Source organism: Chrysemys picta, chromosome 7 (assembly GCF_011386835.1).
Source record: "Chrysemys picta bellii isolate R12L10 chromosome 7, ASM1138683v2, whole genome shotgun sequence".
Classification (NCBI taxonomy): domain Eukaryota; kingdom Metazoa; phylum Chordata; order Testudines; family Emydidae; genus Chrysemys; species Chrysemys picta.
Genome location: NC_088797.1, coordinates 124,784,346 through 124,804,252, shown reverse-complemented (window position 1 = coordinate 124,804,252; position 19,907 = coordinate 124,784,346). Strand labels below are relative to the sequence as shown.

At 43.3% G+C, this 19,907-nt stretch overlaps 1 protein-coding gene across 4 annotated transcripts in view; it reads left to right on the top strand.

The window, feature by feature from the left end:
- The window catches only part of CNNM2 (cyclin and CBS domain divalent metal cation transport mediator 2), a 169,351-nt gene that overhangs the window by 90,141 nt on the left and 59,303 nt on the right, over positions 1-19,907 (top strand). Inside the window, exon 2 of one of the 4 annotated variants that reach the window (XM_065552572.1) lies at positions 14,088-14,435. The exons of the other annotated variants lie outside the window; for them this stretch is intronic. Within the exon in view, the coding sequence (XP_065408644.1) occupies positions 14,088-14,122 (35 nt within the window). The 3' untranslated portion in view covers positions 14,123-14,435. Of the gene's footprint in view, positions 1-14,087; positions 14,436-19,907 lie in introns of those variants that run through there. 4 annotated transcript variants of the gene reach the window in all.

Here is a 19,907-nt window from a genome sequence, read left to right as displayed (position 1 = left end):
GGACAGCTATTACCCTTCCCTTTATAGTTATGACAGGGACTGTGGAGGATCATGTTGAAATTCGGCTGTACAGACAGATTTATATGAATGGTACGTCAATTTCATTATGGTATGATGGCTCGTGTCCTGGATGACAGTGAAACATCTGAGGCCTTCCCAGTCACCAACGGCGTCAAGCAAGGGTGTGTTTTAGCACCCACTTTGTTCAGCATGATATTCTCTGCCACTTTGACTGATGCCTTTCAACACTGCACTGAAGGAGTAGGCCTGAAGTATAGAACTGACGGGAAACTATTCAATCTGAGGCGACTGCGGGCCATCACCAAGGTGAAGGAAACTGTACTTCGAGACTTTCTCTTTGCCGATGATTGTGCTCTGAATGCTAGTACAGAGCCAGAAATGCAAGCCAGTATGGACAAGTTTTCAACTGCATGCAACAACTTCGGTCTCACTATTAACATCAAGAAGACTGAGGTCATGCACCAGCCAGCTCCCCACGCTCCGTACTCAGAACCGTCCATCATTGTAAATGGACAGAGACTTCAGACAGTGGGACCACTTCACGTACCTGGCACTACCCTTTCCCGAGCAGTGTCAATGGATGATGAAGTAAACTGCAGAATTGCTAAAGCCAGCTCTGCATTTGGCCGACTGCGCTCCAACGTTTGGGAACGTCGAGAGATCAGCCTACCAATGAAGCTGAAGGTCTACCGAGCAGTGATGCTTCCAACTCTGCTGTACGCCTGCGAGACGTGGACTGTCTATCAGAGTCATGCACGAAGGCTCAATCACTTCCACATTTCCTGTCTGCGAAAGCTTCTAAAAATCAGATGGCAGGACAAAGTGCCTGATACTGATGTCCTTACTAGAGCCAGTCTGCCGTCAGTTCACACATTGCTGATGAGAGCCCAGACCAGGTGGGCCGGACATGTCGTGAGAATGTCAGACGAACGCATTCCTAAACAGCTCTTCTATGGAGAACTCACTCAGGGAAAGCGCTCCCATGGAGGACAAAAGAAGCGGTTCAAGGACACGCTGAAGACCTCTTTGAAGTCCTTCGCGATCAACACCGCCACATGGGAAACCTTCGCAGCATGTCCGTCCAGCATGGTGCAGCCTCATTCACACAGGCAGTAATACCTCTGAGGCGAGGCGTATTGCTGAGGCTGAAAAAAAGCGTGAGCTGCGCAAGTCCAGAGCTGCTCGTACATCATCGACAGTGCCATTACATGTCTGCCCGACGTGTGATAGGATGTTCCACGCCCGAATTGGACTGATCAGTCATCTTCGGATGCACAGAGCCCGGTCATCGAAAGAATGAGTTGTTGAGGTCTTTATCGATAACGATGGACGAACATCATACATACTTGGATTAGGGTGACCAGACAGCAAGTGTGAAAAATTGGGACGGGGTGGGGGGTAATAGGAGCCTATATAAGAAAAAGACCCCACAATTGGGACTGTCCCTATAAAATCGGGGCATCTGGTCACCCTAACTTGGATTGTAAAGTCTTTGTGGCACGGACCGCTTAGTGCAATGGGACACTGATGCGTGATTGGGACCGCTAGGCTGTACCACAGTACAAATATCTAATGATTGTTCAAAATTCTTGTAACACATTTATCATTTCCATAACTGCCTGGTGACTGTGGTTCATTGGGAGAGACTATTTTGCAGAGGCCTCCCTTCAGGAGATCCAGTCTTATGTAGATCAAGATTCTGGAAAAGGCACCTCCATATGAGTGCTTGCTTCTCTGCATTCTGGGTCACTTAGAGGTGCCCAGGTTCCAATGCAAAGGACCCCAGGTAAAACACTAGCCAACTTATATAGCTGTTGAAGTAGATCACCTTGATGAAAATGCGCAAGTGTCAGAAGGAGTTACAGCAAACAATTTCTGGAACTCCATATGCTAGTTCAAACCAGAAACATCTTTGCCTTGGCATTGGGATCCCTGCCTAGGTTGGCAGAACCACTCCTATTCACACATGGATTAGCACAGTCAAAAACTGGCTCCGGATTAGTAGATTGTTTCCGCTGTTATTTGTATAGCTTGATAGCACGAGGTTAACAATGCTTCACTCGCTGAATTGCAGCTGTAGCCTGTTGAATTTGTACAGCTGCAATAACTCCATGAAACGCTGCCTTCCTGAAGTGCTGACAGCAGCCTGGGCCTTAGCCTCTTGCGGCTGGCAGTCAGACTCCTCCAGGGCATTGTACTAGGGCAGGAGATGAAAGATCGGGACCGAGACTAGGATCCTCATGGCCTCATCTCGAAAGCTGCAGTTCAGCAGGATTAAATCTAGTGCTGAAGAAATCTGATAACTACAGTTCGACCTGATCCTCTTCTGAGCTCAGGTTTCCCCAGGGGAAGAGCTCCCGAGCTCTAGATCTACCCCACATCTCCACAGCAAATGTTCCTTCAGACATGGAGAAAGCTGCAGGTGGCCTTTTGGGATGCTACCTGCTTTCCCTCCCTGCTCCCACTGTGGGCCTTCATGCAGCTAGCCATTGGGATGTTTGGCCAGCAGCCTAGTAGCCTATAGGTTCTCTTCCTTTGCTCCTGTATTGTTTAGCTATGAGATTATGCCAATCCCAGCCCATTGAGGCCACAAGCTGACTCCCACACCCCCACTTTATCCGCATGTAGCTTTGGGAGTTAGGGAAGGGAGCTGAAAAAGGAGCAAAAATAACAAAAACGAAGGAGTAAAGGTGGGAAGAGGGTGATATTAGAGATAGGGACGGGACTCTCCAGGCTTGCTACTACCCAGGGTTTATTACAGTCTTCCCTAGTTCTATAACCCACCCCATGTAAGGATTCCTGGTGTATGAATCCCTTTTGGGAAGAGAGAGAGAGAAAAATTGGTAGCCAGTTTCTTTCCATGGTGAATTATTTATTATCCAAGTTTTGAGACCGTTAGAGCCCTGCAAATCTGTGGATACGCAGATATCTGCATCCGCGGACCCTGGTTGCGGATCGCGAATTGGAAATGGATACAGATTTATCTATTCATGAGCTGTGGGACACTGAAAAGATGGGAACCAGTGCAAATAGTGTTCAGCTCCTTTATCTTCCTGCTACCACAGTGTTCGCGGCAGCCATATTGCAGAGCAAGTTGGAAGGGACTCTGCCATGTAGTTTGAGCCTCCAGAGCTAGGTTTTATTTGAAACGAAAAAAGTAAATTCTTAAAAATGTAAATAGCAAGATTTATTTTTATTTAATTCTCTTCCCCTGCAGCGTTGGGAACCCAGCCATTAGCTAGTGCAAGTCAAGTGGAAAGTGGACCATGGTTTAGTGGCTCAAGCACAGGAGTGGGAATCAGACTGCCAGGCTTCTGTTCCGGGCTCTGCACCAGACTTCCTGTGTAATCTTGAGCAAGTCACATGGCCTCTGTGTACCAGAGTTTCCCATCTGTAAAATAGGAACAGTCTAGGGCGTGTCTTATGACGTGCTAGTCATCATGTGAAGAATGATTATCACTGTTCAATCAGAGTGAAATGGAAAAAGTAAACGGTATGAATGGTGACAGTAAATTAGATATTAAAACAGAAAAAATACTAAAAATTTGTGTTGGAGGCAGAAAGAATTTTTTTTTAAATAGATCAGTGTCCCATTTTAGGAACACCGTCTGCTCTGTCTGATACCGCAGTGCTGGCTGGCTGCAGCGGGGGGAACGCAGAGAAACTAGTCAAAGAGCTTTGAAAGCACAATGTTACTGAAGTTGAAAGTACTAGGCTTGTTGGTACTGGACTTCCTTGAGCACAAAAAGGTTAGGTTCCAAATTCTTAACCGCTTTTCCAGTTGGCTAAACGTGCACTGTTAACTGCACCAGCCTGCTGTGTGTAGAAATACTGTATACAATCCTGTCCCTGAAAAAAGAGATCACAATCCTTTTTTTTTTTTTACTGATACTTAATTGTAAATGTAAGAACATCTAAATTAAAGGGTATAATCCTGAGATTTACATCAAACTCTCATTATGTAAATGGCAGTTGTGTGGGTATCAGATGGAGAATATTATGCCTAAGGCTTCGTCTAGTGCTGAGCCGAAGGAAACCGCCCCACTAACCTCATTGGAATACATAATTGATGTGAAGAGCACTTAATACTTTAAGGTCAACAGTTTCCACTTTCTCTTCATTTAGTATTAGGTGGCTGTGCTGTAACTTCATGTTGGCATTATGTTAACAATTACTATAATGTAGCTGGTTGGAGTTCCTCTCCCATTACAGAAATGCAGACTTGCTGCACATACGATGTACGTTTTGCTGTACTTGTCTTCCTGTCAGGATTGTTTCTGTGCTCATGCTCTGAGGAGTACGATGTGAGGTGAGCATGTAGCCAAGTCATCTGGGTCTTCGCAGTTTGCATCAGGCACTGTGGAGGCATTTCCATTGTAACCCTCCAGGGAAGGGAGTTTTCTGTAATGCTCAGAGCAAGGGACAGTCAGTATTCTTGAGTTCTGGTCCCAACTTTGACTGATCTGCTGTATGGCTTTGGATTAGTTGTTTACTCCCATTTTACAGGTTGGTAAAGGAAAACACCGAGAAGTTTATTCCTCACAGGGACGTCTGTAGAACTATCAGTGTTTTGTAAAGCACTTTGAGCTCTTTGGCTGAAGGACGTTATCTGGGTGCATTCTTGTGTCTTGTGGGATCGATAACAACTGTGTCATTGCAGTCTTCATTCTAGGCTGGCACATCCTGCACTCTGTCTCCTATTTTGTGCCTTATCTCATCTGCAATAGTGGAATAAGCTTAGAAATGCCCAGCTGCACTAGCTCTAAGAGCAGTTCAGTTTACTCTTCTTTTGCTCACATTTCAGAAATCAGCATGCTGGAGGGATCATTTAAGCTAGCAAGGCTTGCTTTAGGGGACAGAGCCTGCATGCTGAGCATGTTTCCTAATGTGTCTCCCTGAACAATAATTACATTAGAAGCCCTGCTGGCTTATAGCCTTCGGAACAAAAAGAAAGTCACAAATTGCCATTCTTCAGCCTTTGTGACTCACGCCGAGTCCAGCGCTTTGCCAGTTTCAGAAATTCCAGACTCTATTGATGTCCTTGGAAATGATAGGGCAGTGGACACCTACTCAGTGCATGAGTTTCTAAGCACTACAAGTTGACTTAATAATAGAATCTTTCTTAATGCAAAGGTCAACAAGAGACCAAGTGGATTTCTCTGAATTTGTGTTTTGCACCTATTCCATTTGACTTTGTAATTGCTGATGACTTAGTCCTTTTCAGACTCATCTCTCTTCTTTTACATGGGACTGAAATAGTGGAGGAGCATTTCTGGGAATGTTAGTAAGAGAGTTGGGTGATAAAGAATGCTAATGCATGGAGCCTCCACCCTGAGTATGTTCATCCTCTCTTTAAGAAGAACGGAGGTGTCATAGTATATAACGTTAACTGTGCAACTACAGCCCCAAGTCTTCAACTCATTCAAGATCCCTGATATCTATCGTTTTTATGCTAAAATTCTGAAATCTGAATAGTGCTGTCTTTTTTTAATGTTGGACAAGCAAAAAAAAAGTAAGAAGTTTCGTTTTCTAAGTATCTATGAATTTCTATAATTGCGGGAATTGCTCAAGTAGTTTATTAGGAGGTTAGTCCATGATCTGATTCCTGATGGCTTATGGGAGAGGGAAAAGAGATGGATATTGATTCTAGGAAGAATACATCTGAATGGAATTTTGAAAGGATGTTAAATCATATGGTCATCTTCAAAAAGAGTAGGTGATTTATGCTGACTTTAAGTATCTAATGTTTTCACCCCTCAGTACAGTGGTTCCCAAACTGGGGTTCGCAAAATGTTACAGGGGGTTCTCAGGAAAAAATTCTCTGATGGCGTACAGAGCTGTCCCTAGAGACAGCAGGGGCCGGCAACACGCAGTCCCTGGACTTCCAAGAGCTAAGCAGATCAAAGCAAGCATCTCTATCACAGTGAGGAGATTTAAACTTCAAGACTCCTTATAAAAAATGGTAAGGGAGGTGGATTTTTTTTGCTGTTTTTAAGATTAAATAGGCAGTTAGTATTGTTTTTAACATTATTATGAAGAACAAGGTTAAGCTATGTTGTGACGTGCATTGTTGGCCTGGATTGCTCAAGACCTGAATGCTTGTGTAGGCGGAACTCTTTGAGTTGGCTTCTTAAATACCTTCACGCTGTTTCACATCTGATACTCCTTGATGAAACATAGGAGCCTTGTCTTATAACAGGCTTATTCAAAGCGATACAAGCTACAAAAGTGAGATCTTGGAAGAGTGTTGCCGTTTTCATAATGTAATAAAAATACTGTAATGATAAATAATAATTAATAATAGTGTGTAATAAGCATGTCATAAAAACAAATTTTATATTTCCAAGATCACTGCTTTTATAATTTATACTTAAAGGAGAAAATCCCTGGAAATATTCATTTTTAGGAGGGGGTTCGCGAGACTTGACATTTTAGTGAAAGGAGTTCACAGGTTGTTAAAGTTTGGGAACCACTGGCTTAGTAGAATCATTGAGAATCAGTTTGATATAGTAGTTGGAGCAGGGACTAGCAGTTGGACTTCACCTAGCTCTGCTATTGAGTCTCACTTAGTAATGCTGGACAGGTCACTTAATCATACCTTTATTATCGCCATTTCACAGATGAGCTTTAATATATGGTGTCACAGATGCACATGGCACCTCTTCCTGGCCATTCTGGGGATTAGCTCTGGCTAAATGTTGCACCCTCCTCCAGCAGAGTCCCTCCCGTTGTCATCTCACCCTGTGGCCCCTCTTGTTCCAGGAACCACAGCCTCCTCTTTGTGAGTTGGCTCTCCGTCTGGGTCACTACATGGTTTCCCCTTCCCGGGGTTACCCAGAGTCCTTCTTCACAGTCTCAGGCAATCTTCTCCAGTAGTGCCATGATGGTGCCACTTTCCAGGTAGCTGATAGGGGAACCCAGGTCTACATGCTACTTCGGATTCCAGTCCAGGGACCCTCAACCCAGTAGTTCTGGGCTTTACTCTCTCAGCCCTTCCCTCGACTGCTTCCTACTTATCTGGCTTCCCCTGCTTTCTGGGTTTGCCAGTCCAAGCTCCCTCCTCCAAGGGAGTGACTGTAGACTACTTCCTTACAATGTCTTGCTGCTCACAGCTCCTGGGTTATATACAGGCTCCTCCTGTTCCTGTCCAGCTGAGCTCATTTCCAGTTAATGACCTGCTCCCTGTCTCCTTCCTGGGGTGTAGCCTGGGCAGTTAATTGGCCTGCCTAGCGACTTTAATCCCTCCAGGTCTTGTATTGGGGGTGGAGAATCACATATGGCTATCAAATGGCAAAGTTTTGGTGGTTGCGATTTAACTTTGCTGTCTTAAGTCACTGTTTCTACGCTCATTTAGGATCCCTGAATATGTGACCTTAGCAAATGGGCAGACAGATGTTTCCATGGTATAGGTTTTGTTGCTTTGCATTGTAAAATGACTTGAGGTGCTTGCATACTGGGGAGATGTTGCAGAAAAATGCCTGGGTAGCTTCGATGGAATACAAGAGCTGCTCTTGCAAAACAACATTCTGCCAGGACATTAGAACAGCTCTAGCTAGGTTTTGGGGGAGAATTCTGCCTTCCGCACATACTCACCTTCCCTACCCTCACGTCTTAGGGAGTTTCTAGTTGAATATAGAATTTAAATTAATAAAAAATAAGTTGTATAAATCAAGGATGCAAAATAAATGTACTCTGTGTGGTACCTATAAAAATTTCCCCTTCTCCTGGAGAAATTGTACCCTCCTTGTAGGGACAGATTCCTTTCCCCCTCCCCACCTTTGTAGAGTGCACAGCTATGGAGCTATTCAACTAATAAAAACTGCATTTCTGCTGTCTAGTAAGCTTGTTACACAAATGATCCAGAATCAGGGAGCATGATGTGTATTTTCAAGAAGTTAATGTTCACTTCCTCTTAGTTTCTAAACATGACATGTTGTAAAATTGAGTTTGAGCCCATCCTGTTCATAAAGGGTAATACATCTGAGCTGTGAATAGTAAGATCTGAGGATTAATAGATGAGTTTAATCCCACTACTCTCAATCCAATCACCTCTAAGCTTATTACAGTGCTCAAATGATTAAAATGAATGGTGATTCCGTGGTGGATACAGCTTTCACTCGCCTTTTTTTCAGCTGCTCTTGGGCTCAGTTTTGCAAGATGCAGTATGCTCCCAAGGAGGGCATCCAGCACCTCATGCCTGTTGAAATCAGGGATAGCTGAGGCTGTTCAGCACATTGCAGAATCAAACCTTTTGAAGACCGTGCTACAGGAGCTATGCAGAGGAGATACCATTTAGTCAACTAGAATAGTGCGCAGATTTAATCCTGTTTTTTCTAGAAGAAAATCCTGTTGCTTGCAGATGCATGCCCCTGTGGGGTAATGTATTGAATATTTAATGTAGTTCTAAGTATTCGTTTTACAAAGTTATCAGGGATTATTGGTTTGACAGCCCTCGGAGACTGACGTTCTCTATTTATCTAGAGAACAAATAGCGCAGAGGCAGTGCTAGCAACACACAATAACGCATACCTCCTCACCTTGCCATCACTGAACCTCAGCACTGCCCCATCGGACTCGTCTCCAAGCCAATTCAATCCTTATGTCTTTACTGAGACGGCCCAAAAGGATGCCAAATATTTTGGTGGTACTTTCATCATGTGGACCATTGACCATTAGAAACTGGAGATCAACAAACTCATTTCACATAGGCCACCGAAGAGCAATTGGGTGGGAACTACTTTCAGTCAATCACCTCACCTTCTTCTAAGGATTTACTTAAGTGACCGTCAGAAAAATGCTAGTATTCTAAGGGTTAATGATCAACATCGTGTTCATAAAGGTGCCAATCTGTGCCCAGTGTATTGATATTAAATCTATTGTGAAGGCAGATATTGCATAAATGTTCTCTATGTGGGTGACTAAAGTGGCTAATTGCACTAACATTTGGAACATTAGGAAATAGTGTCTTTGACTCCTTTGGTGCACCCGCAGCAGTGTGCAATCAACCCAGCACGTTGTACTGTTGGCGCAGGCATGGCTAGTGCTCATGTTCCTGTAGTTAAGGGTCATTAGTCAAGCATTTTCTCTGGAGTTTATATTTCAGATGTTTTGTTGGCTCTGTGTTGCTGACTAGCACACAAGGCAGCCTTTGTTATGCAGTTTGTGATGTATCAGACTCCCTTCAGCTAAACCATGATATTCTTCCACCCAAAAATAACGCCCTCTGCATCCCATATCCAAATTATTTCAGGGAGTGATCTCGTTATTGTGCACAATTTTAAGCAGGTTTGGGCTATATTGGTACTTGGATGGAAGACCTCAAAGTAAAAGCAAATGCTACAAAAAGAGGTTTAAGTGTAGTGGGAGGTGTCACTCTTTCCTCTAAGGCATTAATGAGCCAGTGCCCAAACATGATGTCAGTGGGTGCTTTGAACCTGGAGATGCCATATTTAGGATGAGGTCGTACTCAGATCCTGACCTCTGGTGGCTCTTAGAGGTCTGATGACATATTTCAGAAAAGCTTGTTCTCATTTCCTGCCCAAATTCTTATTTGGGTCATTCTAGTTTTCTAATGAGCTCTGTAATTTCAACTGAACATAGAGTTCTTCACTTCTGAAGTGAAACTGTTTTGTAGCATTCTTTTGGGCTATTAAAAAGCTAGAGGTGGCTCAATATTGGTGGTGGATGTAATGTTTTGTATACATAGTTTGTAAACTTTGTAAAGCACTTTGGATGCTCTTTGAGCTGAAAGCAGTTATATAAATCTGAAATAAAGATAAGTCTAACACCTTTTCTCCAAGGTCAAAAGGTGTTTTACAGACACTAATGAATTAAGCCCCACAGTGACCTGTGAGGCAGGTCTGTATTACAGCATTTAACATATGGGGAAAGCCAAGATATGAAGAGGAAGTGACTTTTCCAGAGTTGTGCTCAGTAGATGGCAGGTTTTCTGTCTCCCATCATCTGTCTTAATTACAAGGCCAGCCCCTCTCCATGTTTGTATATAGTCAGTTCAAGTGAAATCCAGCTGGAGTTGCTTTAATCCTGGGGGAGTTTTAACTGTGACCAGTACCCAACTGCCTCTCTCACCTCAAAAAAGCTCATGGAGATATCAGTTCCATCTTCACAGTAATCACTGTACTTCAGTCAGTCCACTCCCTGCTGGGAATGTAGCTGAGCTACTCTGCTCTACGGGACCATTATTCTTTCTCTGGTCACTGCTTCTTTGAGAGTAAGGAGAAGTTGGGCTGCGTCTCTTCCAACTCCACTTTCACAGGGACCATCGCTGCCATTCTGGAGAGACGTGGGCAGGCTGTGAGTTTGCCTTTCTCCCCACTTCCTTCTGGTCAGGAATTTAACGGGGAAAGGTAGAGGGAGATCAGGTAAGTGAGCATCTCCTCTCCATTCCCCCCAAGAAATTCCTTCTACTCTGAAGGTGATGGAAGTTGGGAGCCAAGTGCTGTCTCCCCTTTCCCCTGCTGAAGACCACTGCCTTCTCTGAAGCCTTGTCTATTCAAACATTTTGTTTGTGGCAAGCTGGTGTGTGACTCTGTCCTGCACTAGCCTAACTGTCCGTGTGGATCCTGCTGCCGCACATTAACGTTTCCCTTGTGTGCTTTGACCTTCTCCCATTTCAAAGCAGGAGTAGATCAACATTTACTAAAGAACTGTTTGTGCATGTCAGCAGGGTCCATGTGGATAGCTAGAATGTGGCAGGTTAGCTCAGGGTAGAGTCACATCCCAGCTTGCTGCGAACTAAATGTTCCTCTAGCCCTGAGTGGGAGAACGATGAGTCAATGCATCCTTCCTCCCATCCTCCTCTCCATAGGGTCTCAGCTTTTCTGGGAAATGGGCCATAAGTGGCTGTGGGACAGGCTGTGGATAGCCTTCCCAAGGATCTTTCCAGCACACACCGCCTCATGGACCTTAGTTTCTATTTTTTTTAAATGTGCTATATAAGTTCCCATCCCAGATGGACCTTGTCCACTAAAATACACCATAATCATATAAGCCACTTAGCTTGCCCAGCATATAGACTGATGTACAGACACTACACTGGCACCTGCCTGGTTATGTGGACTTGCAGAACACAGCCAGGGAATGTATTAAACTTGGTAGCCTTGCACATGTGCTATGTACCAGCATTTGAGGGGTTAAAGGTTTCTTTGGTGTTTAATAAAAATGAATGAATCGCATAAGAATCTGCTCCCCCTTGCTTTGATTATTTAAAATTGGACTAGGCAACACCCTGAAGAAAACACTGTCGGGAATGAACAATCCTTTACTGGCTGGGGTGAAGGAAGTGGACTAGATGCAGCTTATGATTTTTTGCCTTGCTCTCTCTCTGATGATAGGCTTGTGTGATCACTTGGCACTTCTGCCCTTGTACACAGAACAACTGAAATGACAAAAGAAACAGTGGAGAAACGAATCCTCCAGTTCAGTGGAGAACCCACTCAGTTCGAACTCAACTCTCCTGATTCCAAAGTGAAGTGTACATAAAGCAGGAATATTTTGCCCTGAGCCCAGCATGGACTCCCCGAAGTGCTCTCCTTTCTGGGAGGTGGGGAAAAGGTGGCATTGGCCATGGGATTTGGAGCTGAAATGGAACTCTCTGCCAAATGCTAATTGCTTTGCTCCTCTGGAATTGTGTTTGCAGCGAGCTTCGGCCTACAGGCGTCTCACCATTGTTTTCCAGAAGGCTGATGTAAAATTAACCCAGGGAGCGAGCATGAGGGGGGGCATGGCTGGGAGGAGGGGGAATTATGCAAAAACCTGGCAGGTTTTCCAAAGTTGAGGGATCAAACTAAGGAGCTTTAACAACACGTAGCAGTGTCAGGGTCACTGACCCCTGCAAAGGCACATGCCAAATCTGGGGCTGGCTCTTTGCCTGTGTATTGTCCTTGTGGATTTTTCTATATAAAGCACTTTTCCATTGAAGGATAATAGTGGTGAATTCAGAGGGGGTCTGTGCATGGAAGAGAAGCAAACATTGAGACTCTTGGACTGAACAACTGAAAAATACTTTGACCTGGGACTAACTGCTGTTAGGTATGGACTAGCCCACTGAGACTGAGAGGCTAATGACCATTTTAAGGACCAATATCTTGTATCCAGCTAAGGCTATATCTCTGGGAGGCTGGAAAACCAAGCTTTCCACTGCTAAATGTATTTATACAGTATTTCGATTCCTGCTAGTTTGGAAGAGATTGGAACTTTAATTCCCATAACCCTTATTACCATCTTTCTTGCTTTCCCCACTTGAACTCTGACCTGATTATAGAGGCTGATACCTTGAGAACCGTCAGAGCAAGAAACCAGTGTTTTATTCCTCTGAAAGCAGCTTTGGAATCCAAGTTTTCAGATGACGTGTAAAGTAATAATCTCTAACTCTAGCAGTTCACGAGATAGCAGCTGCTAAAATCCTGTTCCAGTTGACATGTGGGGCATGGAGGAGCAAGGTGCTTTGCAGAATGACAGGATCTGAAGGTCTGATATCTCGTCTCATCTTGCTTTCTGGGATCAGAAAAAGTTTGGTGACACCAGCAGACATGCTTTCAGCACCATTAAGCTTTTCAAATCACTTGCCCAAAACCAGTGATCGGAAATGAAAGAAATTGCTCCTCATAGGAGCCGTTAGCATCTTTCTTTTGATTCAGTTCTCTGAGATACTTTTTAATGTAAATTGCATTTCCTAATTTTGTGGTGCCCACATCCTGTGCTGCTTGGGTTTTCAGCTTTGTAGGGTAACACTGGGTGGTGGGGAGGATGTGCTTCTGGGGTCATGTGATTATGTGGGTGAATCTCACAGCTTTCATTTAAATAAAGAAGACGCTAATGTGGTGTAGTGGAGAAAAGCTTGACAGTATGACCCCTGAAGACTCAAAACCCAGAAAGCTGCCTCCCAACTCCTCAAAATTGATACTTTTTAAAAACCTCCTGATTTTAAAGTCAATCTTACGCTTTTGTTAGGTCCTGAATTGTATGAATGAATTATGAATTGTAAATGCTTGGGGTTGGAACACTGTCTCATGCCAGATACCTATAGGGTGAGGGTGTGAATTCAGAGAGGTGCTTAGCACCTATAACTCCTGTTCATTGGGGAGTGAGTGCTCAGCCCTGAGCCCATAGGAACTGCACTTTTATAATAAAAGAACTGTTTGCAGTGCAGTCAGTGGTCAATAATGTCTGAAGTAAATAGTTCCCCAGCTGCCAAGCAACTTGATAATTTTTTTCACTGCTGTTATTTGCTGTCTCCTGATTGAAAATTGCTGAAGCAGCCGCAGAAAGAAATTCCATTTAAAAAAGAAAAACAACTCTCCAGGCAGAAGACTGACCTCTAAAGCAATGCAGTGAGAGCAGGGAAACCCTGAGATTTTGATACTTACTTCAATTTCAGTGGAGACAAACAGGTGAGTTTAGACCTTAAGTAGGTCCCTAGTCCTGCTCCCATTGATCCTGCTTACTCACATTTAGCAAAGGGCATTCTGTTAGCAGTAGAGAATCCAGTATGGATTGCAAAAGAGCTTTGGATCCAAGTTTCAGGTTCCTGGAATTCCATTCCCTACTACTGAGGAACTAAATTCTCTTTGCTCAGGCCTGGGCCGCACTCTGATTTTTGTATCAGTATAACTACTTCTGTTAGGGTTGTGATCTTTTTTTCTGAGATATTGTATCAGAACACCGCCTAGTTAGTGGGAGTACTCACATGCTTAAAGTTAAGCATATTCATAGGTGTTTGCAGAATTGAAGCCTTGCCTGTAGTGGCTGATTTCTTTATAGGACAGAAAATTCCTCTTTCCACTAATCTACCTCCCCAAAACACATCACTCAGCTATGCTGCAAAGGCAACAAAACTAACAACTCTGGTCCTCTTGACTATAATAGTTGACCAAAAAACCCCTTTGTGTTGAACAAAAAAATCTGCACCCTTAAAATTGTTAGGCCTAAATTGTATTTATCCCATTCATTTTTTTTATAGCTTATGTAAGCTATAATAAAATGGGGGGAAGGGGAGTGGAGACAGCTTAAAATGTTTTTCTAAAAAAATCTTTAACATTCCACAGATGTACAAGAACGACAAATCCCTTCAATGGAATGAAAACGCCAAGCGACAAAATTGGATTTAAGTTAATTTAAAACAGGGTCCTGTAATTAGGAAATTCCTGCCAAGTTGCATGAGCTTGTGTGTGTATATCCTGAAGATGTTACAACAATATCCGACAGACCTGCTGGGACAGTTTCATGTTCTTAACCTCCACTAAAACACTTGTTTTATTTTTTTTAAAGCTTAAAAGAATAAATCTGTTAATGATAAATGTCCTGGGCCATCATTACCCTGATCTTATTCTGTTAATGCACCCCCACCCTCCAGGGCGAGGGGGGTGGGCAGGGGAGAAGAGAGCAGCTCTGAAACGTCATCCCCTGTTGGTTGAGTTCCAGAACCAGGTAGCGGGGAAAGGGAAGACTTTTACTATTTGAAGGTACCACTTGCAGATTCCAGGAATCAGTGAATAAGCTGGTTGGGTCTGGGGAAGGTCTGTTATCTTGTTACTTAATCCAGTTTCTTTCTTTTGAGACATTTGAAAGGGTGACATTGATAAGAGGAAAATCAGTAAAACCAAGAGAATGTGCTTCAGTGAATAAACCGTTTTCCTGTTTCCTGAGGTTACATTCAGAATTTCATTTTAACAAGGTTTAAAATCTGTCTTGATCTTGAGGAACGATTTCAAATGCTTTATTATAGTTTATGAACTGCTTGCATTTTCTATGGGGTTATGGAGGGGGGGAAAGTCCAATATAAGGTTAGTTACAATTATTTCTACAAAAAGAAGAACAGGAGGACTTGTGGCACCTTAGAGACTAACAAATTTATTAGAGCATAAGCTTTCGTGGACTATAGCCCACTTCTTCGGATGCATATAGAATGGAACATATATTGAGGAGATATATATACACACATACAGAGAGCATAAACAGGTGGGAGTTGTCTTACCACCTCTGAGAGGCCAATTAATTAAGAGAAAAAAAAACTTTTGAAGTGATAATCAAGCTAGCCCAGCACAGACAGACAGTTAGATAACAAGTGTGAGAATACTTACAAGGGGAGATAGATTTCAATGTTTGTAATGGCCCAACCATTCCCAGTCCTTATTTAAACACTCACACTTGTTATCTAACTGTCTGTCTGTGCTGGGCTAGCTTGATTATCACTTCAAAAGTTTTTTTTTTTTCTCTTAATTAATTGGCCTCTCAGAGGTGGTAAGACAACTCCCACCTGTTTATGCTCTCTGTATGTGTGTATATATATCTCCTCAATATATGTTCCATTCTATATGCATCCGAAGAAGTGGGCTATAGTCCACGAAAGCTTATGCTCTAATAAATTTGTTAGTCTCTAAGGTGCCACAAGTCCTCCTGTTCTTCTTTTTGCGGATACAGACTAACACGGCTGCTACTCTGAAACCTTTAATTATTTCTACAAGCACCAAGTGACCAAAAATGTTCCAATGTATGTCTTCTTCAGACACCTCGTTAAAAGATGCTAAAGCAGCCTAAGTTATTAGATTAAATTTGTGTGATTCTTTGCTATGAGTAGTTGGGAAGAAGATTTATTAAAAGTTGCAACGTGTTTTTATGAACAATTAATGTTTAATGGGAGCTGTTTTGAATATAAGCAGAAATTATGTTGTCACTGTTACTGATGACATAAGATATAATTACAGCATAGAAGTTATGTGAACGTAATGGCAGAAGGTTTGCAACAGAACAAGGTATCTGGCATGATGCTTGCTGCGACACTAGAGGATTTAAGACGATGCAATTGTGACCCACCCTAACACTCTGTGGCTTGTTGTCTCCCTGTTGGGGCTAGACCACATAGTGTTTTGAGTCTGCTTCTGCCTTTGAGCTAATGGACCTTCTCCCATGTCTCAAGCACGAGGACTCATGCTTTAGACCCAGAGGTCCCTGGTTCTGTTCCAGCAGATACACATGGGGATTAGAACTGCTGAACTTCCACTGCTTAGGGGGATTATGTAGTATGGCTGGTTGTCACCCCCTAATGGCTAAATCATTTATAGAGGTTTTTGAGTTTGCTACAGCTTTTCAGCTAACTGGATTGGTCCTTTAGCTCAAGCAGCAGAGGCTTGTGGGTTTTTAGATCCAGAAATCTTGGGATCAGTCCCTACAGACGCACAAAGAGTAAAATTTCTGGGGCTCTCTGCAGCTCAGGACTAGCTTACTTGGCTAAGAGAGTGTGCAACCCACACTAACGCAATGCTGGGGTTTGTCGTTCCTCTCTAGTAGCTATGTTGTGTGTAATAGTGACCTACTTGAGTCGTCCCAGAACTCTGGATTTGAATTTAAAAGTATGAGTCTCAACTGTTTGAGCTAAAGGACTAAGGCTATTAGCTCAGACGCAACAGCAGACTCATAAAGTTTAAGCTGTATTCTAGCCAATAGGGGGCAAGAAAGGCACACAGGCCCAGATTCTGGGCAGGCTAATACCTCCCATGCCACTGCATTCTCACTGTTCGTTTTAGCTGTGCTATCTAGATTAGCTAGATGGGCATCCTACATGAGCTGCAATCACACCTCCGACTGCAGCGTCAACGTGCCCAGAGAGAACAAACATGACCTTCAGGTACATAATCAGGGGCATGTGGGGAGGTGATATTAACTGTATATGCATTGGTGAGACCACTGCTAGATACAGCGGCCAGTTCTGGTGTCAGCACTTCAAAGAGGATGTTGAAAAATTGGAAGGAGTTCAGAAAAGAGCCATAAAAATGATCTGAGGTCTGGAAAATGTGCATTTACGGGTACATCTACACTGCTGCTAGGAGGCATGTTGCTCAAGTTGGCATGCTAAAATAGCCGAGTTGTCACAGCCGAGCTTGTTCGTCACCAGAGTACAACCCTATCCCAGATCCGGGTACATACTCGGGTGGCTAGCCTGACCCACTGCCTGTGCCACTGCAACCACCACTGCTGTTTTTTATACACTAGCAGGGCTAGTGTGTGTGCGTCTGCCTGTACTGGGAATTATACCTCCTAGCTCCATTGCTCATAATTCACGATTTAAGAAGCTCAGTCTATTTAGATTATCCAAGAGAACGTTGAGGCGACCTGGTCATAATCTGCAAGTACCTATATGGGGAAGAGATTTTTGAGAGTAGACAGATCTTTAATCTAGCATAGAAATATATAGAGATATGATGGTTGGAAGATGAAGTAGGACAAATTCAGACTACAAATAAAATGTAAATTTTTAATAGTGTCGGTAATTAATCATTGGAACAGTTTGCCTAGGGACATGACGAATTCTCCATCACTTGAATTTCAGTCTTTAATTCAAAATTAAGTATCTTTCTGAAAGATATGCTATAGCTCAAACAGAAGTGAAGTCATGGTCTTGATGCAGTTTAGTGGGTGAAGGTCTCGGTCCTGTATTATACAGAAGGTCAGACTAGACTATCATAATTGTCCTTTCTGGCCTTAAAATCTATGACTCAGTGGCCATTGGAGTGTTATCAGCAGCATCGTAGGGAATATGATGGGGGCAAGGAACACCGGGAACTTCCCCCCTTAACTTGTTTTCTTGGGTTTAAGGATTTGGAGGATAGGACAGATCCTGATGCAGCCTGTGTCATAAATGGTGGTTCTCCTCCTCTCTTCCCTCCCCCAGCCCGATTTTGTTTGGAAGTGAACTTAGTGACTAATGGTATCGGTGTGTCCAGTCCTCATTTCCCCCTTCTCTGCCAATTGAATTTTTGAGATAAAATGTGAAGAAACATAATATAGTAATTGTATTGTTCCCATTTTTCACTGTGTTGCTGTTGATGCAGGAAGGGAAGCCTAAATCCAGCACGACACCGTACAGCATAATTCCATATGTACATTGGGGATCATGATGCTAATTTATTACTTGCCTCTTAAATAACACTCTAATCTTCATTTTACAGATGGGGAGATGGTTAGAGGTAAAGTGATTTGCTCAAAACTATGGAAGGAGTTGGGATTTGTACCCCAAAGTTCCTGATCCCCAGCCATGTAGCTCACTAGATCATGTATCTCTCATGTAACTTGTTATTATTTTAGCAGTTTTCCTGAATTTTACTGAGTTATTAGCTGCCGTATTCTGGGGCTGGTGAACTGAGAGGAGAAAGGAGGAGCTCATGCCCTCAGAAATCCAAATCTTGTTAATGCAAAGTCTTGTGGGAAAAGGTGTTCTTTGGGATGATTGTGTGCTTGTAAGAGGAGGTCAGGTTTCTCTTGTTGATTGGGCCCTATTAGAACCCTTCTGGAAGTTGCAGAGTAAGTGTGGCTGACTTACTGTGGCATGGGCAACTTAACTCCATGAGGTTAGAAGATGAGTCTGATCTCTGGACTGGGGTTTGCAACAGAGAAGACTCTGCAGGGAAGCCCTAGAAACAGCTAGGCTAAAGGAGTAAACTTAGGCTGCGGCTTATGTTGGTATTATTTGGCTATCAATTAAGTCAAATCCCAGTAAGGGGGAACTTGGACTAGATGCTGACTGTATGCCCTGTTCAGAGCAGGCTGGAAATTCCACCTGTTTATGTTCCTCAAGCTGGTCTGTGCGGTTGTGCAGTCTCAAGAAAAGCACTCTCTAGAGGTCTGCCCTGGACTGTCCATTCCATAAATGTTGTTGTCTTCCCATTGGTAGAACTGTATGCCAGTAGAACTTTGTTTTGTCCCAGCCACACATTTCTTGGTACAGGCTAGATGGATTCAGATCTAGGGTTGGAAGAGAGCGCCTCCAGTATGCAATATGGAGGGACCACCTAGAGTATATTAGTCAAAAATTTCAAGGCACTTTCCCAGAAGCTTTGCAACCCCAGAAAACATGTTGTCTAGCACCTCTTTGAATTGTGACATTCTTGCAAAGAGCCAACAGCGATTATCTCATCCTCTCCCATTTGGCCAGAGTAATAGATTGTGTGTGGGAGGGGGGAAATCGGAAATAATTGATACTTGCAGCAATGTGATCACTTTGGAAAGTGGGAATAGGGAAATGGCTTCATTATGTCAGAGGTGAGTTGCTTACCCAACTCAGCCTCCCAAAATAGGCGCAAGCCTCATTAGGAGTATTTCCTTGCTTGTTTAGTCACTGATGATGGTTGTGGTTAAATATTTAGGAAGACGAGACTCATTTAGCATTTTCTCTTGGGGGGTTTGATTCAGGCATTACTAATTCTGATTCCAAAACATCTCCCAACCAATGTTTAATTTAGCTGTATGGGAAAGGGGAGAGCTGATCTCTTTCCTTGGGGCTTGTCAAAAGCAGTTGTTAAAATAGAATGAAGCAGGAGGGGGAGCTCTCACCATGCCAGCCGAAGAGGGGGGCACAGTGAGAGAGCAAGGCTTTCAGCAACTGGGGAAAGAAGGGGTGCTTATCTCTCTGCTTCTTGCAAAGAGGAAGCTGCAGTCTTCTTTTCCCTGCCCCTCTCTCCACTCCCTAAGGCTCTGCTCAGAATGAGGACTGTAGGGACAACATTTCATCCGAGATCAGACTCAAGGTCCATCTAGTCCCGTATCCTTTTTGACAGAGCCCAGAACCAGATGCTTCCAAGGAAGGTGTAAGAACCCTGCAGTAACAGGTGTAGGATAATCTGCTCCCCACATTAGGTCTTATTCTGATCTCTAATACAGGGTAGCTGAGTCCCTGAAGCATGAGGTTTTAAACCCTTTCCAAAATGTTTGTTAGCATTACCTATGACAACCCTTGATAGTCTCGTTACCCATATAAATGTCCAGTCTTTTAAAAAATCGTTGGCCTAAATGACTTCCACATTGCAATGGGTTCCACAATCTGATTGTACATTGTTTGAGAAAGTACTTGGTTTTATTGGTTTTGTTTCACC